The sequence below is a fragment of the Equus przewalskii genome, chromosome 15 (genome assembly GCF_037783145.1).
Source record: "Equus przewalskii isolate Varuska chromosome 15, EquPr2, whole genome shotgun sequence".
In the NCBI taxonomy this organism is placed as follows: Eukaryota; Metazoa; Chordata; class Mammalia; order Perissodactyla; family Equidae; genus Equus; species Equus przewalskii.
This window is the reverse complement of record NC_091845.1, coordinates 30,229,400-30,251,181: the sequence shown is the minus strand read 5'-3', so window position 1 is coordinate 30,251,181 and position 21,782 is coordinate 30,229,400. Positions and strand designations below refer to the sequence as shown.

General features: G+C 39.6%; 1 protein-coding gene across 8 annotated transcripts in view; it reads right to left on the bottom strand.

The window, feature by feature from the left end:
• FHIT (fragile histidine triad diadenosine triphosphatase) overlaps positions 1 to 21,782 on the bottom strand; it is a 1,361,197-nt gene that overhangs the window by 252,109 nt on the left and 1,087,306 nt on the right. For all 8 annotated transcript variants that reach the window (XM_070576974.1, XM_070576975.1, XM_070576976.1 and 5 more), the window contains 2 exons: positions 6,272 to 6,417; positions 3,902 to 3,931 (listed from right to left, as the gene is read on the bottom strand). In XM_070576974.1, coding sequence (XP_070433075.1) covers positions 3,902 to 3,931; positions 6,272 to 6,417 — 176 coding nt within the window. The remainder of the gene's footprint in view (positions 1 to 3,901; positions 3,932 to 6,271; positions 6,418 to 21,782) is intronic.

Sequence of the window (21,782 nt, the reverse complement as noted above, 5' to 3'; positions counted from 1 at the left end):
TTTCTTGTTCTTTCCTAAGCAATCTGAAAAGTAATTGCTAATATATCAACAGTTATTAAGAGATACATCCCACTGCATTAGTACCGCAAAATTAAAGATCTAAGTAGAGGATTCAAGCACCGTCAACACAGAAGAGTGTAAGCAAGCACATTCTATAAATAGTACATATGAGATTCTAAATTACCTGCCTGTCATAAATCTCTCTCTTTAATATACCTAAAACACCCTCCCACCCAAAGATGCACACAGTAATTGCTCTAAAAGATAGCTCACATTAAACTTATTAGGCAGCATCCCTTTGAAAGGACTGAGCATTGCCTTAATGATTTGGCTAGTTGGATTACATTTTGGAGTATGATTTAGGACCCTGACTAGTGGAAATTTCAGTCTTTGCCAGTGACACCTGGAATACAAGAGATTCCTGACAGAAATTCCAGGAAACCTGGAGCCCTGACTGCACACTGGAATACAAGTACCTATTATCGCTACTTCATATCAACCGGAATTAGAACCCTAGGGGCAGAGACTGTTCTATCAAGTGAAGCACCATCATCATCTCCATTCTTCTCCCCCCGCCACCTAAAAGAGTCAAAACAAGCAGTGATAAAATGCAGGTCCTCGTGAAGATGACATTCTGGAGGGATCAAGGAAACAGCATAGGTACAGGAACAAAAACAAACACACAGACAAATAAAAGTCAGCAAAGAATGCCTTGAAGGAAATCAAAGAAGACGACAGGATAGGGAGTAAGGGGTTCAGGAGGGTTACTTCAGATGCGGGGAGATCAGGGGAGGCTGATAACATGGCTGGACACGTACATATATGGTGATGTGTGTATGCATACGACACTATATGGCTTAAACCAGAAGAAAGATTGTTTCCCAAGCCTGTGGGATGTCCAAATGGCGGCCATAATCACCTGGTGGGTAGCAGTGCTCTACCACTTTTAAACTCAAAAGGTGAGTTAATAATCAATCGAGAAATAAGAGGTCACTCTTTTACTTCTATATTTCCCTTTCCTGCTACAAATGCCTTCCTGAGTCAGCGAGGCCACCCTTGTTCTTTGCAAAGCAGAATTTAAAGCCCCTAAAACAAAACACCATAAAGTGGCGCCATGGTCATGAGGCGAACTCAGTGGTGCACCTTCACTAAGAATAACAATAGCTGTTGGGGGCAGAGATCATTACTGGGCTTATTGCTATTACCACCCAGCATGAGACAAAAATGGTTTAGAACCCAGGCACCACACGGAATACCAAGAGTCAGGCACAGGCAAAGATGAAGAGAACAGTCACTGCGCTGCCATGGCAGGCTGTCAAATGCTGCCTCAAAAAGAGCAACTCTGTGGATTTCAAAATATGAAATGCTCAGTCTTGAATTGTAATTTTCAGAACCGAGCAGCTGACTACTGAAGATACTGCTTTGCTCCCTGGCGGGGCTGGCTACTACAAAGCTGGCTTCCATAGGTCAAGTTTATGGGGCCATCACCACCTGCTATTTTATTACCATAAAATAGTGAGACCAGTAAATATCTGCACTCAAAAGAAGCGCAGGGTATACTTGTTAACAATGAAGATTCCCAAGCCCCAACCACAACGATTCTAAATCAGTGAATTTAGAATAAAAACTGAGGATCAATTTTTTTTTTAAAACTGACACCAAACTCAGTTTTCACATATGTAGTGTAAAAATCACACTTGGAAAAACAGATTAGACAACTCTAGAAATGTAGATTCAGTCCAAAAGGACAGTTTTCAAAATTTCATCATCCATTGAAGTTTTTATATATATGTATATAGTTATTTTCTTTTCACCATTTTATATTCCACAAAGCATTTGAGATGGCCCTGCTAATTCATATTGGGGAAATTCTCTGATCAGGTTGGAAACATTTGAAAGATGTCCGAAACAATATAATCTGCTGATTAAAAAAACAGAACTATAAAAATATCAACTTAAGCTAAATAATAATGGCAGTGATGTTAATAACCACATTCAACAATTCCTATATTAGTTCTATACACCAAGAACTACGCCATCATCCTCACCACCAAAACTAACAAAACCATTAAAGATTTTAGCCAGGTAATTGGACATCAAAAAATAGTCACTATCAGAGTCAGAGAGTCTATAGCCATGGTGCCCAGCCCTGCCAGACTTTGTGCTTGTTGGTCTTTTTTTTAATTGTGCTTTATTTTATTATTATTTTTAATTGAAATATCATAAAATTCACCTTTTTAAAGTGTACAATTCAGTAGTTTTTAGAATATTTACAAGGTTGCAAAACCATCATCACTATCTAATCCCACAACTCTTCATCACCCCAAAAAGAAACCCTTCCCACTAGCAGCGCCTCCCCATTCCCTTCTTTCTCTAGCCCCTGGAACCACTCATCTACTTTCTGCCTCTGTTCAACGCCTGCTTGTATACGAATAGGAAATATTTTTAATCCCCCTTTCAGAATTCTGAAATGAAATTTTGAGATCATATAACCTCTATATTCATATAAGTATCAGGCATGGTTAGTATGTGCAGATTATCAGTCTGTGCACTCCATTTGATAATGGTTTGTGCATTCTCCCATGTTGCTAGTTAGGCCTCTGCAGCCTTACTTTCAAGGACTGAAGGAATTCCATCAAACAGTGCACCTAACTAGTCTGGTGTTGTTCGAATTTACATTTGAAGACTGAGTTTTGTGAAAACTAGTAACCAGGTTTAAATATTCGTGTTTTGCCTTTTAAGAAACAATTTCAAAAAGAAGTTACCTGTATTTACGTCCTTTTTTAACATCTGTGTATTTAGAAGCCTGGCATAGGGGTGCACAGCGGGGTGGAGGGACGCTGTGAGTCCTCTCTGCCCCTATCACATCCCATGTCTGGAACAATCAGAAAGCCAGCTCTTTCTTTTATCATAAAAAATTTGGTGGCAGTCCCTATAGGACATGTGCTCCTCAAAAGTACTTCCCAGCGATTGTATTTGAAAAGTCTCGCGGCAGCTATGTTAAATAAAGCCATATGCAAACTAAGATCAAAAGAGAATTATGTTTCTTTGGCATTGTTTGGTGCCGAGCATCACCTTATCTGCTCCCAGGGCATAAAATCTGATTTCGCAAAGTATAACATTAGTACCTCAGCTTGACTTGCTTCTGATTTCTAGCACCAGGGGAAAAAAAAGCCTTCTCTCTGATTTAGGCATAGGACACAACTGTGTAAGAATTTACATCTGTAGGAAGGGGGCTGAGAGCAGAATCTGCCAGGATTTTATTCTTTTATTTCGCTTTACTGGCGAGGCAGAGACCATCTTAATAAATCCTCCTTTCCTCTTCTAGCACACTTAAAAACCCATCTTTGAGCTCCACTGACTCTATTAGGTTAGAACTTGGGTATTAAGTACAAAGGGAGGAACAGTGTGGGTGTGGGGGTGGAGAGAACCACAGAGCGAGGACTGAAGGAGAGCTGTGCGGCTACCACACCCGGAGGCCCTTCACTCAAGAAGGTGAGGCAAAACAGACCATGCAAAGGACCAGAAGGCGTGTCAAAGACACCCAGGTTTCAAATGGGACGCACCAATCCACACACAGCATAGGTGTTCTTTCCTAGACACTACCTCTCATGAACTCCTTTGACTTCAGTTTCTGTTAGGACACCTTGATTTAGTTTCTGTTTTAGCATTTGTACAATAATAATTTTACTACAAAAGGTAAATGCCTTGTAAACTAATGAGAAACATATTGCTTGGCATAGTTTATATTGTCAGGATTTATGGCTCTAACGCTGAGGGTCTCTCTGACCTCGAAGATAACGTAATGAAACAGCAATGTGCTGCAAATGGCTCAGTCTGATTTTTTATTAGTTCTCATAATTGCCCCTTATTAATTTGTATGCACATAATAAGCACTCACCTTCACAGTTTGTCCGGCTTCGGGGCCATCCTAGAAGTAGAAAAAAACCAACAGAGGTGAGAACAGATAGATGGTATCTCCTGCTTATTCAAAAATATCGTCTGTTAATAATTTAGATCCAATTTCATTGTGTGTTAATTTATAGTATTCTCATGGGGACCATTCACTTAAAATGTGTGGGACCAGACAGTTCTCCATTTCCACCTGAGAGTAAGTGAGAAGTTATGTATAAAAATGATATAAATTATCCAGTAAGCCAACCCCGTGCTACTTTTCATGCTCTTTGCTCTTGGTTGTGGTTTTAATTGCACTAAAGGAAAGCTGAAAACGTTTGGGGAGGTGAAGTATCACACCTTTTGGTTATCTTTAAATCAGATGTAGTTTAATTGATGTCTGATTATTTTAAGTCTCTACTAAGGAAATCTGCTGTAAACATAACCCATTAAGCAAGAAGATGGTGTGTCTCATATGGGAAGAACGTCCAAGAGTGGGCCCTCTCTGGCTGTTGTGATCCTGGGGGAGAAAGCGGGAGCGTTGATTGTATCTGGGCCCTTTTCCCATCCTGATTCAGTCTCAGCTTTCTGAAGCCCAAGAAAACTAATTGCTTAGTAGAAAATGAGCAAACTCGCCCAATCACCAGTCACAATACAAGCAAGTACTAGCTGGTTTGGGATAGCAGAACAAGCAACATCTCTACAATGAGAAAAAAATTCCAAAATTGAATTAGAACTTTGCAACTTTAGGCAAGTCTTTCTACCTCTACGACTCAGACTAAGGGGGTGAGAATTCTTGCCCTGCTGTGGCTAGGATGAAGCAGAACTATATAGTCAGTGGTTTTCAAACTTGGAGTCACAACCCATTAGGGGGTCATGAAGTCAACTTAATGAGTCGTGATCAGCAGTAAAAACAAAAGAAATCATATAACAGAACAAAAACTACTAGAGTACATAGAATGGGTAAACATTGTTTTGTGAAACTTTGGTTTCATTTGTCTATATATGTGTATGTTGTGGAGGATATACATGATTTTGAAACAAATACACATCTTATGTGGGTTAAAGTCTAAAAAGGTTTGAAAAGTCTGTATATATGAAAGTACTCTAAGTGTTATGCACAAGTCAGCTCCTTTATTGATGAAATTAATTTTCTAGTGAATCATGTTAAATAAGCAGCACTGGCCATTTTTTATGAATGTAAATTTTCTTCTAGTATTTCATTAAACACTGACAGATGGCTTCACCCACTTGCCTTCATTTGGTCTCTTTGGAAACATGATTTGTGGCATAAGCTTGATGAATCCACCCTGGGCTTCACTACCTGCTTGAAGGTGACTCAAATAGCTTGAGGTCCAACACACACACACAAGGTATTTTACAGGGAAGTTTAGATAGTCTCAACAAAGACATGGCAGCAAATTTTTTGTTATGAAACAGATGAGTATTTTTAGTCAGAGCCTTTTATAACCTGAAAACAGTGGCTTTGTTTATCTGTTCTCTCTGAAGGTCTATGGTGGAGAGCTGAGGACGGGAGAGGAAGAGTGATAAATATTCAGTTTAACAAAAGCACTGAGGACAAGGTCTCACATCATGGAATGATCCATTTCTTTCCACAGGGTTATTGCAAAGTCGTTAAATGTCAAGGCCACAAAGAACTTTAATTGTGTATTGATATCCTCAGCTCTTTCCACAGGGGTTCTGAAGGAGCCCATGGTACCTTACTATTGATTTACTCAATTCCCACAGCTCATGATCCACCATGGGCCTCCTCCTCCCAAGTGTTGGTTCAGCCTCTGCCTAAAAATCACCAGCGACTGGGGATCTCTTTTCTTTACTGAGAAGTGGGCCATACAGAATAGTCAATCAATCCAGCTTTTTACCAATCCATAGCCAATCACTGCTTGAATTAAAGAATTAAAGAAGAGAGGCTTGAATTAAGGAGAAGGGTCAGCCCTCTAAGGGGAAGGCTCCACCTAACTTGCATATCTCTACCCCCCAGGAAGTAGAGCAGGGCTGAGCCCATGCAGCACTCAAAACATATTTACCCTGGAATAAATGGTATTTATTTATTGTCCAGGCCCAGTTCCAGTAAAAGATCTGGAATGTTTTAATGCCCATTAAATCACTTGTCCATTACTCCCACCTGCTTTGTAAACAACACTGCAGACATCGCCTCAGCTGATATTCCACAGTCCACCTTAGGGCCGATGGACAGTGGGGCAGCCCTGGATTAGGAACTTTTTTTTCTGCCATTATATAAAACACAAACAATTACAGCTGCCTTCCCAGTGAGATGGCAGCTTAAAAGGGAGAGAGCCCAAAGCTAGGATTTGAAAAGGAAGAAAAATAATTTCCGAGCTCTCTGTACACTCACCTGCATGGAAAAGGTGAGAGAAGTCCCCTGGAAATGCTTCTCCACCACTGTCCCCACTCTCTGGGTTGCCTGAAACAAATCGGCCACTTCCTCAGGACGCAGGTCTCGGAAGCGCTCCACTGGCCGAAGGGGACACACCAGGACATCTGCAGTGAGGTCTGTTAAGGCACATTCTGCTGGCTTTGGGTAGTATTTTTACCAAGAAGTTTATACCCATAGAATTGAATCCCCTTGGCCCAGGGCCTGAACTCTCAAAGACTAAGGAATAAAAGAACAAATATTTACCAACCACTGATTTCCAAGGAGTTCAAAGAGAGCTTACAAACATGGTTAATTATACTTTGAAGGAGAAGCTGTGGTGCGCCAAAGAAATTCCTTTAAGAAAAAGGGACATTAGTGTACAGAGAGACACAAGTGCTGGCTGATATTATTGTGCCATGAGGCAAGATCTATTCTGGACCATTATTTCCTGACACCTGCTTTAAAGCTCTCTCTTCTCAAGCAGCCAAAGGCACTAGGTTAGAAAAGCAACTGGAATATCCAGTTGGTTTCTCTGCGTAGAGCATCGCGATTAAAATTTTAATTTGAATATCTCTTTAGAGAAATATGTAATGAGAACACAATAGTAACAGTTTTATTTATTTTATTTTATTTTTAAAAGGAGTGTACACATTCTGAAAATGTACTAAGAACTTCATCTGTAACCGAGAGATGTACCACGTGGTTAAGTAATTTATGGCAAGGGTTCCTCAGACTGATTACTGAGCATTCAAGAGGACAGTTAAAGTTAAATCATTAATTTAAGAAAACGGCTGTCTGTTTATACAAACAACACCATCTTAATGCCTTCTGTAAGTTAGACAAGTCAACATGTTTACATTGGTCTGGACGAATAACAAGGTCTAGAGAAAAAAGATGTAAGTTTGATCATTTGTTGGGATCATATAAATATTCAACGTTACATCATCAATAACATTTCAGGTCCTTTTTGTATTTGAACTCATCATATATGTGTGAGTAAATACATATATACGTATGCATACATATGTATACACATGCACATACATATATTAATTTTCGTTTAGTTTTCAGGTACCAGTAGGAGAAAAAACACTCTAATGCTCTTTCTTTCTTTCTTTTTTCTTTTTTTCTTGTTGTTCTAGGAGAGCATGCTTCTGCCTGGATCTAAGCAGCTAAGGGGCATAATAAAACCACAATTCTGCAATTGCTAGTCTCACCAGAATATCAAGCATTTTAGCCCATCATACTGTTAGTAGAACTCAGGGCCCGAGGGGAAATGCACTGAGCTCAGCTGGGCGGGCCTGATTTCTGTAAGAGAAGGGGGAAAAAAGAAAGGGGAAAACTGATTAATTTTGCTCCTAATAAAAAAAATTCATGTCAATAGTAAACTAGGAAAAGGAGCATTTGTTTAATCTGAGTTCATTTTTCAACAGAGGAAAAGGGAGGCCTTCACCCACAGGGCATCTGATACTTAAAAAGATAATTATCCTTCTTTGGCAGGGCTGCTTTATTATCATGGGTCAATGAACCGTTTAGAAATGAAGAATTTCCTTTCATTTCCTTTTAGCAGATTGCCAGCCTCCACTCCCACTGAGTTGCTTTTTCTTTGTTAAAAGAGACCTTTCCCCATCTTCCTCCTCCTTGCTTTAATTTACACTCTCCCTTAGGCCCTGACTTCACCAAACCACAGCAAGACAACAACTTTGCAGGCTTCCAACAATATCCATAATTGCCCTGGTAGGCTATGTCTACACACAACACCTAGGTGGGGAAGGAGGGACATTTTATTTAAACAATTGCTTACTGTGAAAACCGGTGCAACGAATGAACAATCTTTGCATCTAACGTAACTTTAGTAATGTCAATGACATCTGACAGGTTTTGTTTCTTCAGTGCCATAAAAAAAAATCCTATATTATCTGTCCATTTTGCTTGTCTGATGCAAAGGATTGTCTAGACTCAGTGTTTCATGAATCAAAATGTTTATGGAATTGAATCAAAATGGCTGAATCTATCAGATGTTTTATCCTGTGCACACTTAACCACAGGGTTGTATATCATATATATTTGTTACTTTCATTGGACATTGTTAATAGTAATACAACATGTCACTAAACAGTTGAACAAGCTAAACACATTCTCAGTTGAACATTTTTGACCAGCCCATTTAGCCAACACTGTCCTGACATGTATACTCCCTGCAATCCAACCCTTTGTTAAAAAGACATCTTACCTGTATATAATCCACACACACACAGACACACACACACACTTATAGGCAAATGATTACAAGATGAAATAGAGGTGACTTTCGAGAGTGTCAGCTCAGGCAGGTGTTCGTGTAAGTGATCATTGTCTTTGTTCTGTTGGGACCCAGAGGATGGCCAAACAGGCATCTCAGCCTGGAAACAGCCAAACAGATAGGCTCCACAGGACTCTACAGGGAGGTAAATGGGTCTGGAGTCACACGGGGTGGGATCAGGAGCTCGTGTGTATTATATGAATAGTCGACCTGGCCAACTGCAGACTCACTATCTAACACTCTCTTTAGGCCATTCTAGGCACTAATTGGGCAGCAGAAAGTCAGGATCAACCTGAGTTGATCTACCCTGAGTTCCTTTAAAAGTGGAGCAGAAAAGAGCCTATGTCTTAACCTTACCCCAGGCTACATCCTGACTGCTGCCTACCTACTTCCAGAACCTCCTCTTTCCCCACCCCTCTCCTGAATACTAAATATCTGCCACATTTGCCTCTTTCTGCTCCTCAAACACACTAAGCTCCTTGCCAGATATGGGGTCTTTGTCCTGGCTGTGTGTTCTGCCTAGAATTCAATTCCCCATGATCCTTCCATGGCTGCTTCTTTCTTATCATTCAGATTCTAATTCTGAAGCCACTCTCTCAGAGGAGCACTGTACCTGCTTACTCACTCTTACGTCACCCTACTTTACATCTTTTCATAGCCCTTGCCACCAGCTGGTAGTTTTCTCGGTTGGTTACTACCTACCTGGATGAGAATGTAAGCTCCACAAGAGCAAAGACTTTGTCCTGTTTACTGCTGTTTCACTCCTGCCTAGAGCACCAGAAACACTTAACAAGCATTTGCTGGAATGAATGAATAAATAATAAACCAGATCCTCATACCAGCCACCTCTGAGTACTAAGACCCTGACAAAATGGAGACAACATTCATTTACGTTTTAATCATCTATACAAGATTAGGATAGTCTGCAAGATTTTTTTTTAAGCCAAAGAGGTTTATCTTTAATATCTAGCATAGTTGGAACTAACGTTGGATCTGAGCTGGAGAAATGTAAACTCATCTTTAATGTAAACTAATTTTCATACGAGCCCAAAGAAAATATAATTATGAAGGTAAAAATCCTGTTTTAAAAATGTTTTTATAACTAGAAATAAGTAGTTTCTAGATTGTTCAGTCTCAGGTAAACTATGTCTATAAAAATGCTGCTTTATATTATGACTAGGAAATGTGAGTCATTTGTTCATTCAATAAACACTGATCACCAGTTAAGTGTGGATACCGTGCTAGGCTCTGGGAATAGCAAAGGAGAGTAAGAAGTTGCTCCTGCTCTTCTAATCCAGGAGACAGGCATTGCAACAGATAACTCGAGTCCTACGGGAGGTAGAGATGGAGCAGATGGGGCTCCAGAAGCAGAGCAGATCTCCCAGTGCAGCAGGAACCAAGAGGTCCAGCGTGACCATGGGTAACCCCTGAGTGGGATGGGTTATTCTGCAGCTAGCTGAAAATGTAAAGGGGTTCATAAAGGGTTTAAAGCAGGTCAGTAAACTTTTTCAGCAAAGGGCCAGATGGTAAATATTTTAGGTTTGGTGGGCCATATGCCTAAGCAGCCACAGACAACACAAACACTAATAGGTGTGGCTATTTTCCAGTAAACCTTTATTTACAGAAAGAGAAGGCAGGCCAGATTTGGCCCATGGGCTTTAGAGGGTCAACCCCTGATTTAGAGGCATCACATTGGAAAGGGGTAACTAAAAGTAATTATAAGTATTTGGGGGCCTATTCCTCTTTTCCTAAGTTGAGCACTATAAAGCTACCTTAATAGCGCATTGGATAAAGATCGTGATGGTATATTAAAAAAATTAACTTTCTAATAAAAATCTCTGAGCATGGTAGAGCATTTCCACGACCCTGTGTAACACTTCCAATGCTTTTAAAGACTAATCACAACCAGGAAATGTGTTGTGGTATAAATACATGCATAAATCATGAGTATTACTCCCTGATGCAACTAAAGGAATTTCTGCCATCTCTAATTGGAAAAACGAAGCATATGATCTGAAAACACATGAGAGCACCAAAATGATGTGTTATTCACAAATTCATCTCAGTATAAAAGTATTTTCTCAAAATAAGTGTATACGCCTTGGAAGAAAACACCATATTGCTTGAAGATGGTGAGTATCATGTGCTCCATGTTGTTCCTAGAGAAGCAACTCAGGGAAAGCAAATTAACTTTGAGGAACAGCAGACAGCTCTTGTAATTCTACTTCCACTGTTTCCATGCCAGTTCTTTTAAGATAATATCACAGACGTGGCGTAATTTAATTTGGAGACTCTTAGGCCTTGTTAATGGGCAAATCCCATATTATACATAGGCTATAAGAACAGTTTCTCCTGGGTCCTCTTTGCTTGAGATTAACACCTCTAAAAAGACTTTTTAGCCAATGCGTGTGAGAATCCTCAAAAAAGTTAATCTACTCAATTGAATTTAATATATGTTTATCCAATACTCATCTTGTGTGAAAACCTGTTAAAGAGATTATCCAATGGGATCTGGTCTCCCCTTATAATCTAAAGTAGAGCTATCCATTTAGTAATGACATTTTCTTAAAGAAGAGAAAGGCAATAATTACAATTTAGTTCCTACGGTAGACAAAAAGATTCCTCAGACAAGAGGAGAATCAAACAGATTTCTTGGTGCAGATGAGATTTAAAGTGGACTTTAAAAATGGAGGAGTAATTCAACCCATTGGTTGGCTGGCAACCCATTTATCCATCGGTCCCACAGCTAGAGCCTCTTCTCAGTCTGGGGTTTGTGCTAGGAGTTAGGATGCCAAGATGAATATGACAGAGTAACTGACCTGGAAGAGTTTACACTCTAATGTCCCAAACTGTCATGCAGTGTAAACAGATCATTACAACACAGAGAGATGAGTGCTATTGATAGAAATCAGTACAGAATGTTGTGGGAGCACAGCGGAGGCAGAATCTAACTCTGCCTAGGGGTGTTAGATAAACTTTTCAGTATGCTCTTGCATTTTAATTTTTTACAATCAGAGACTATTTCTCTAAATTTGGAGCAAACCAAAGCCTGTCTGATTCCCAAGTCCATGTTTTTAACCACAGCACTGTGATGTCGTGCTTTGTACAGCTTTCATGCCTCAGTTTCTGCCTACCCTCTTATTAAAAGCATGCTTGCAATCCCAGAGTGCCTCTGTTCATGGAAGAGAATCACAAGTTTCATGAAATACAAAGATATTGGGCAAAACTACTAGAGGCCTGAGAAACACATAGCCTTGCATGAAGAAAGCAGAGGAGATGCACAGTCTTATGGTGGGAGGAGGCCTCAGTTCTGGGCAAAGGAGGTAGTGAGTATGACCTTGTCCTAACAGAGAACTGAGAATAAGGGGCTCAAGAACAAGAGAACCATCCTGCACCAAGGGGTCAGCGGGAGGAAGTAAGGAGAGATACAGAGCCTGCATTCTGGCCCTGTTCCATCTCCGCGCTTGGGTTGCTTCACGGCAACTTTGGCTCCCCTGGGTTGGCAGACTCCGGAGGAATTTTAGATATTACAGTCAATGTCAGTGGGTCAGGCTGTCAGACCCACTGAAAAATCCCTTTGCTTGTTGGACGGTCTAATTATTGGGAGTGATTGACTTTCTCGTAGCATCGTTTGTATCACCAAGGACTACCAGAAACTTGGTAATGCCTCTTCTTTCCCTTTTCCTCTCCACTCTCACCACCTACTCAGAAGTGACTGTCTCTGTCTTTTAGGATATAAACATTTAGGGTGTTTTTGCTACATTAAAGTGGTGTGGCGACATGCCAGGCCCTGACACACAGCTAACCCGGAATACACACAATAAAAGAAAGAAATCAAACAGAATTTTTGCACCAGTCAAGGACCTAAAGTTGTTGTGGTAGATTATTTACACATATTACCACAAGAATCTCTCCCATCCTACATGCTCCTTTGCAAAGTGACTTTGCTCTTCTTCTCATTGAGATTTGAAGTCTATTTCTCTTCCCCTTGAATTTGGGCTGGCCTTGTGACTTGCTTTGATCAGTGGAATGTGGTGGAAGTGTCACTAGGTGATTTTCCAAGGTCAGGCTTTAACAGACTTTCCGAATTCTGTTTTTTGTCCTCTTGGAACCCTGAGACCAACATACTGTGAAAAAGACCACTAGCCTACTGGAGAACAAGAGCCACATGGAGGAGAACTAAGGGACCTCAGCTGATAGACAGCACCAACTGTCTCACCTTCCAGACTGGGAGAGCCACTGACTGACTTCCTGTTTCCGTATTAGTTATCTATTCCTGCAAAATAAAACACCCCCAGAACATGGTGGCTTAAAATAACATTGACGGGCTGGGCTCAGCCAGGTACCCGGGGATCCTCACTCTGCACGTTCTTTCATCCCAATCCAGAGGCAGAATATCTAGTGCCTCTTAAGGTTTAAGCTCTTCCACATTCTAGCGGTCAAAGGAAATTACAAGCCAGCCCAGATTTAACATAGTGAAATAAATTCCACCTCCTTATAGGAGGAGAGGAAAGACCACATTGAAAAGAGGTATGGGCACTGGAAGGCATGTTGCATTGGAGGTCATTATGATAACAATCTACCACAGTTGGTAACTTTGAAAAACAGTTCTGGGGATTTTATAAAAATGAACAGGTGCCCAAGGTATCTTGCATGTCCTAGTGAGAAGACATAACCATGCCATTTTAGAGCTGGGGTGGATCTTCAACATTATGTACTCTAATACTTTCCTTGTCAGATGAAAAAATGGGGGTTGAAAAGGTGAATTGACTTGTTCAAAGTCACACGGTTAGTTAGGGACAATTGGAATCGAAACTCAGCTCTTCACCTTCCCAAACCAAAGCTCTTTCCATTACGCAGGAGATGTTTCAGTGCTAAACCTGTGGCAGACATCAATAATCGACCACATAATTCTCTCTTTGAACCACAGAGGCTCAGAATCCTTGTCAATCCTGAGGTCTAAGCAGTCATCATCAGTCAATCGGGCACGTAACAAGGGACTCATGTGTCATTTCTGTGGCCTCCCATACAGTCTTGTGAACCATGAAAACAACTGCAAAGGCATGGTGCAGTCAAGAACAAAGTGAGATGCTGGAAAAGCGAGAATCTGCCAAACTACGTCAAAAGTTCATTACGTTGCTACATTTTTATTCAAAATGTATTTGAAAACTTCAAAATTTGCTCATCAAAGATAATAATTGATGATTTAAAAAAAATTTGGGAGCATTTCCATAACAAATATGAAATATTTAAATACAGAGTCGTGACAGAGAAATGGAAATGTACTGATTCAGATGATTAATTAAAGAAGACAGCAGAATATTATTCTCACAGTTGCTTAGACTTGCTCCCATTTATTTTTCAATATCTGATCTATTCTAGGGATTCATAATATAAAAGTCACTAAAATAAATCAAACCATCAAAATATCATTGATTCTGATGAGGCTGATTAGCATGTGTATATATGAATATGGAGTAAGTCGGTATCAAATAATGTGACACAGAATTAGTCATTCTTCTGAACTAATAAAAAAGAAGAGACTGTATTCGTCTCTACTGCAGATCAGTGCATAGTTCAATGATAAGAAAGGAGCTTTCCAACTTGCATTACAGACTTCTGCAGACCCCGTGTAATGAATTATTTGCTTTAACAAATAATCCTAGTCCTTGCAAATATTTAAAATAATTCTTAATGTCATTTCAACAAACAACAACAGGATGAACCGTGAGGTAATTTTTAAGAGAAGATTCAATTTATTTGATTTAAACAGCACAGTTGCAGAACTTTAAATCAAAGTAGGTGCATCTTAAAAAGCAATCTGCTCTACACAATGTAGGCATTTCTGTGAATTTTTTTATTGGAAAGGTAGAAATATTACCCCCCAAATTAACAATTACAATTATGAAGAAGCATCTTGCCAGTTTGAGCCACATCTTTCCCCACTGGATATTAACATTCCTATTTCAGTAACTCAATGAAGACTTCATGGGATATTCATCAACCATAAGCATAAATGGCATGAACGTAATTTTAAGCAAATTTGATTTCTAGAATATGATAAGTTCCAGGACAGTGTGATTAAGATAATGATAGCACTCTGCTCATACCTGGATCACAAGGCAAGCATCTCACAAATATCTACTAGAAGTCTCACATTTTATACTGGAGAATGCTTTCAACCAAAGATATGATGAGTCCTTAGTCATTTGGGGAAGAGAAGCTGGGTACCCTTCTCTAGGTAGAGCTGCCCTGAGCAATCCCCCAAACTTATGCACTGATCTGGATGCTCACAGGTGAGACTCACATTCATAAGGAGAAGAAAACAGGCAGCTTTCAAAGAAAGTAAAATGAAAGCAGAGCCTGCAACCTGGTAGCACTCTGGTGTAGATTCTTTGGTTTAAAGTTCACACATCCTTCTGTGAATTTTTCAAGGCAAAGGAATCCTATCTTGGTTAACCTAAGAGCATCAGAACTGGAAAAAGTTATGCTTATATTAAACTAAATATGTGGGGAAAAGTAGATAATATCAGAAGAGAAAGGAAAGAATATATAATATTGCTGCCCACTATGTCCTAGAGATAAGAAGTAACTCTTTGAGGTAGATAATATCACTCCTATTTTTCCACATTCAGAAGTTGAGGCCAAAAAAGTTAAACTACATATTCAAGGTCACTTAGTTATAAACTGAAAATCCTGGCTAGGGCCATGTGGTAAAATTGTCTATGCTCTTTCAATGATTCCCAAGGTAATAAAAGTCTCCATGTATCTCTTGCAGTGTTTACTATAGCAGCTCACCAGGACACTGGTTCCAGGAGATGTTATTATACAGAAAGAACGTATCTTGTGGCCACAGAAGATTAAGAAACACTGGATGAAATGAAGTAAGATAGGTTTCTTTACAGCAGTACTCATCAGGATATTTAATGTGAGTATGTGCAATCTGACTTCTCAAAAAAAAAAAAAAGAGATACTATGCAACTCTTCTCATATTTGCTTTAAGCAAATAACAATAAAACTATTATTATTATTTTATTTATTTAATGTTTTTGCTGAAGATTGCATAGGACAAATGTCCCAGAGGATGTTCTTTGGGAATCCTGAGCATCATTTACCAAAACTTGGAGATGCCTGAAGATGTTTTCTGCTTTTTAAACAAAAAATAGGGTAAACCTCCTATTAATCACACAGGCAAAGCAAGAGGGCATTCTGCTAAATGAAATATGCTGAGAAGTTGAGCACTAAAATACGTTAAATGGGATCTGGCAGTCATTACTGCTATTTGCCAAGTGTTTCAGGGTCTTGCCCTCTCCAGGCACTTCCTGGATCTTTCTGGTTGGGTGAAGCTCAAGGAATTCCAGCCAAGGAGTTGTGAGCAAAAGTGATAAATGTCACTTCTGGGCTAGAGCACTTAACTGCCTGTGTGAGACTCCAAAGTTCCCGTTCCTTCTCCACGGCAACCAGCAATGTTGGTTGTGCAGTTGGGCACTCTGAAGTACGAGTCAGCAGGGGATTCTGCTCACCAGACTGACAGTGCTAGAGCAAGTTTCTTAAATGGGTTTCATCTCTTTTGGTAATTCCATCCACCTTGTAGTAGCTGCTTAGAGCAGTATGTTGAAGAGGATTGTGACGCCTTGATAGGGATCGGGAGAGAAGAATGGAGAGATTTATTAGTGATGGATGCCATGAGGGAGGGAAGAGTATCAGCATGCATACCAAGTATCTGCCATTCTTCAATCAGAAAGCAATAGAAATATTTTTTCCAAGACTCCAGTTCCCCCTTTCTTAATGATATGGAAGTAATTTCTAGGTCTTGCAATGTCTCTGAGTAGCTATTATGAAAATCTAGTATTACTGTTATTGACGATATACTGAAGTATGTGGAATTTATACAATTCTGGTTAGGAGAGCATTAAAAAACAAAGTTACTGTCTCTCAAAAGTATCTGTCCATAATGTGTAAACATGGGAGTGGGAACACATTGTCATAAAAATGCTCTCAGATGTTAAGAGTTGAAGTTTTGCGATGGAAGAATAATGAAGTGCACTCAGTAGTTGAAAGAAATATTTAAGAATCATCCCCAATGGGGGAATTTTTTTTAAACCACATATATACTCTGCTATAAGAATCACTTCAGAAACTCAGTGAAAAGCTTTTTAGTCTAGTATAGATCAGAAAGTAATGCTAAAGATCTGCAATTCATTGGAGATTTTCTGGAAAACTGCAAGCAATATAAATAATTTAACAGCACTTTACCACGTACACACTTATATTCGACAAGTATGTGAATGAGAAGGAAGCATACTGAGTGTCTACCTCCACAGGGTTGCCAGAATGAAACCCAAACACCTGTAGATAGAGTCTTTCCAGTGCAAATTGCATCAGGTCTTGAATAGCATGGATTCCAACTTTAGGTGTGTTTATGCCACTCAAGAGCCACTGAAAATTCCAGTTTCCATCAGATCTTAGTGCAGCTGGACAAGCCAATGAAGCAAGCTACACATCACAGTTCAGATACCATGTGAAGACAAGGAGCAGCCAAACTGTAAATACAGAATAGCAGAGGCCCTTTAATGGGAGAAGAGAAATAGAGAGAAAAGCGGAGGGGGAAGAGGAAGATATAAAAAGGGAATTTTCAGCAGGTAAAGCATTCTTGGAAGAGAGGAAATACTCTCTTGTCAACAGTTCAACTGGCATTCCACACACAATATTCAATGCGGAGTAGGCCTTCAATAGATATTTGGTAAAAGAGTCAACGGCATGTGTGCTTACTCATTGCTTAATCTGGGGAAGAATTCTTTCTTATAAGTAATTCTTCCCAATGTTTCAGAAATTGTAGTTTCAAAGAGATGCTGAAGCAGACCAGACTCAACTTACTCACAGAATCTGAATTAACCTCACCAAAAAAAGATTAGTCCTCCCTGAGTTAGCAATCTGAAAGAAATGATATGAGAATATTTCATAGTGAAATATGTTCAACAAGTGTTTAATGAATGAACTTCTCAATGAATTACCCAGGGAAGATCATAAAGACAAATTATAGAGGAAAGGGTAAAGTCAAAGCCACTTTTTAGGACTTTGCATGTTTTTCAGTTATGCATTAAGTATTTGTTATTTAAGAGCCTCTTATCTGGTAGGTGTTGTGTAAGACAATGAGGATGCAGCACAGACCAGCCACGTGCATCCCCTCCCCTCCAAAGGTGTATGTTCCAGACGGTGAGTAGGCAAAAGGCAAGAAACAGATTAAAATGCAGGCTCACTTGTGAAAGAGACAAGGGTTGAGATGAGAAAGCAAAGGTTCAATGATGAAAGGGAAAGAACATTCCAGGCCAAGGCTGCTCAATTGGAAACAAGCTTGGCCTGCTTACTTGGAGTGTCAGGAAAGAGCATAGGCTCTCCACCGCCTTGGTTGGCAGTTTGAATTTATTCTATGTGCAAGGGGAAGCCTCTGGAGTATTTCAGGCAGTGGAGAGTGGAGGTTTATGACAGAATCTGAGTTTTCCTTTAAAAAGATCACACTAAATGCTATGTAGGAAAAAGAAAAAAAGATTCACTCAAAGCAAGGATGAAAGCTGAAGGCCACTGGTGATGTCTTTACCAGAGACTAGGTGAGATTCAAAACAGGCCTGGACCATAGTGGTGGCAGTGGAGATGCAGAGAATTTAGATATCTTTCTGAGACAGGAGCAAAAGGACTTACTGATGGGTGGGGACAAAGGAGAGAGGGGGGATCAAAGAGGATGCCAGGGTTTTGGCTTGAGTAGGTGGTGGAGAGTGATGTTATATAGGCCATGGGGGAGGATGTCATGTGGCTCATCATTTCCAGACCTTTCTTTCTTGAATTTACAGATTTCCGAGAATCAACTAAAGCAGACTTTCCTAACCTGGGTGTGTGGATGGACTCCAGGGCTTCTATGAATCTCCTGAAATTTTTTGTAAAATGGTGTGTGTGTGTGTGTGTGTGTGTGTGTGCACGCTGTGGTCTTCAGCTTGCAAAAGACTCTTAGCCTCCTGACCACAACCAAGAGAACAGTTAAAAATAGGCTCGCACGTTTATTCACTTTAGCTTAGACTCTAATAGACCCATTCCTGAGGAGGGGGAAAAAGTTCACTCTTTGTCTGAGTAATGTGTTCATGAGCATGAACCCTCTACAAAAGATAAACTAAAGATTTTTTTAAATGGCACAAAACTAAAGTCATTTTAATCTGATTCCGCAGTGAACAATTTAGGATGTGTCTCTTCCAACAAAAGACAGCTGGACACATGAAGATGATTGCATGAATCATTCAAAATTAAAGAATAGGCTAAATCATTTACACCAATAAAAATGCAGAGAATCCTACCAGACCAAAAAAAAAGGGTGAAAATTAAGTAGGAAGTGATTTCCAAATGTTTCCAAAACAGGAAGCAAAAGACATTTTAATGTCACTCTGGTAGCTTCTAGAATAGAATAAATTAATCAGGCAGCTTCTAAAAACAAAGAGGCAATTCATTTAAAAATCAAAAAGTTAAAAAAAAACCACTTCAATAATGAACTACATTGCCAGAGTGTCAAGAAAGCAGACTTTTTCAAGACAGTGATTTGTATGCAAATATAGCTCAGCATATATCACTAAACCTCCAAAGCCTGTAACGGGAGAAAGTTTTGTTCTTTCCATCTGCTTAAACTCTCCTCCTAATAAAGTCAACTGCCAATGACAGAAGAGGCTCCGACATCTTTAAAACAATCATAACAGAAGAAATACGTTCACAAATACAGGGTTTCAAACCAGAAACTCCTTCTAAGCGACTGTTTCTTCCTCAAATCTCTTAACCTAGTATCTTTGTCAATGCTGGGTCAATATTTATACCTACTTCATTATGGTGTTACAAAGTTTTGTTTTTTCATAATGACATTTCATAAAGTAAAAGTTGAACAAATGGTTACTTAAAAAAAGTCAATATGTAGTCTACACAGAAACCAAAATATAATGATGTACACCAGAAATTTATATAATGTTATAAACCAAGGTTACTTCAATAAAAAATTAATTTAAAAAAGTCAATAGAAGTGAATTCTTGAAAGGCCTCCCTCTGTCCGGCATATTCCTTTTTGCAACCATAATGTGGATATGTGATCTAAACTTTAAATTTTAATTTAAATAGCCACCCATACTAGTTGCTACTGCATTAGACAGTGCAGCAATAGAAGCTCTTAGTGTATGACAACAGGGAGTGGTGGGAACTGGGGCGAACTGGAAAACACATCCCCCAAGGTGGGCAGCTACTACTTGTTTGTTTGTTTCAAGAGAAACTGGAAATTGGATGTTATATATAATTCCCTTATAATTAACTTCTGGCAACTACAGGCAGCCCTCACTTTGCACGGTTCCAATACACACAAATTTCATTGACCACAATTTAGTCCAATAACATCCGTTTCCCAACAATATAATTCAAATATCAGTTACCAAGGTTTATTACCTCGGAGTCAATGCATAAAGTACAAATTGACTACTAGGTCTTCAGTTCACAAAACACTGTGTAAATAACAGATGTGCCTATGATCGGTGACCTACCATGTCACTTCTTTCAAAGTCTGTCAGTGATAGGCCACTATGCACCTGTCACTTGGTCACACACAGCCAGCGAAGTATGTAGCTGTGTTGCCTCCTGGTCCTCCACTGATTGAATCCTGGTGACATTTTACAAAAATGGACAATGAGAAGAGGGAATTGGCCAACAAATAGGAAAGTGCAACAAAGAAACAAAAAGTGATACTGCCGGAAGCGAAATGTGAATCAAATGTAAATGACGTTTTAGAAGCAGTAGCTGACCACGGGAAGGTTGACCATGCTGCTGTTCAAGAGCCTCGAGGTGTGAAGCCAGAGCCACTCAGTGAAGGCCAACTCACCAACAAAAATGTAGGCAGTGGCTATGATGAAAAGGAGGAAGATGTACCTGAACCTGAGGAAGTGAGGCCAGCAAAAAACTTCACGTTTTAAAAAAGTTCATATTTCACTGCTTTGAGAGCACCAAGGATAAAATGTTTGAAACTGATTCACTCAGAAAGGAGTATGACAATTTGCCAAGGCATAGAAAAGATGCTCTGTCTGGATTCTAAGTTATATGACCAGGAAAAGAAGGCAAGCACTGTTCAAACTACTCTTGATAAGTGTTTTCCCCAGGAAAAAAGCAGCACTTTAATTCTCAACGTTTCTAATGTTTTAAATTACAGTGTCCTAAATAAGTATTAGTCTTAATATTTTTTTATTTCCCTATACACTTTTAACAGACAGTAAAAGAATTTTAAGTGTTTTAACAAAAGTTTTAAAGGTAATGGAACTATCATAATTTTCCCCATTGATTACTAAGATTGCTTTGCACAGTTGCAGCTTGCACGGCCATTTTTCACTCCCACACTGCTGTACAAAGTTAAGACTGTCTGTACTTCAAATTCATGAAAACTTCTGGGTAGGACAAATAAAAGATATGGCTAATGGGCCACAAATTTAAAACCAGTGCCAGGAACTGGTGTCATACTTGACATGCATCTCAATAATAGCAGGAGAGAATGGGTTGAAGAAATTCAAGGACTGTAAATGACTTTAAAAAGACGTATTTATCCAATACTCTGTCCAGGAAGGGTACACCTATTGTCATATGCTCCTGAATTCTCCCAAAAGCCTGTCTGGCAAAAATAAAGTCGACAATTTATTTTTTTTCTCCAAATAGCTTCGTTGAGAACTATATGTAACCAAACCTCCCAGCCCCTGAATACATCATTAAATCTGGCTGTTAAGCGTTAAAGCTTCTCCACCAAATGTTCTCTTGTACATAACAATATGAAGGAGGGGGCTCACATAATGGGCGACATCAACACCAGGCATTTCCTATATTTCACATGAATGATGAGCAACAAACAAAATTCCTGCCAAAATCCTTGTTTTGAGACAACAAAAGGAAATGCAGATGTAGGCACATCCTTGCCCTCACAATCCTCTACTACAGGCGCTTTCCATAGTGCAGCACGTGCTGCCGGTCTGATAGCTCTTTTAAAAACAGAGGTCACATCTCATTCATCCCTGGATCAAAGGCCAGCACTTGGAGCCCTGGCTAGGTCTCACTTCCATGTCACCTCTTAGGGGACTTGTCCATTCCATTTAAAGTACCCCTTCTTCCATAACTCCTCATCCTTCACAACCTTTT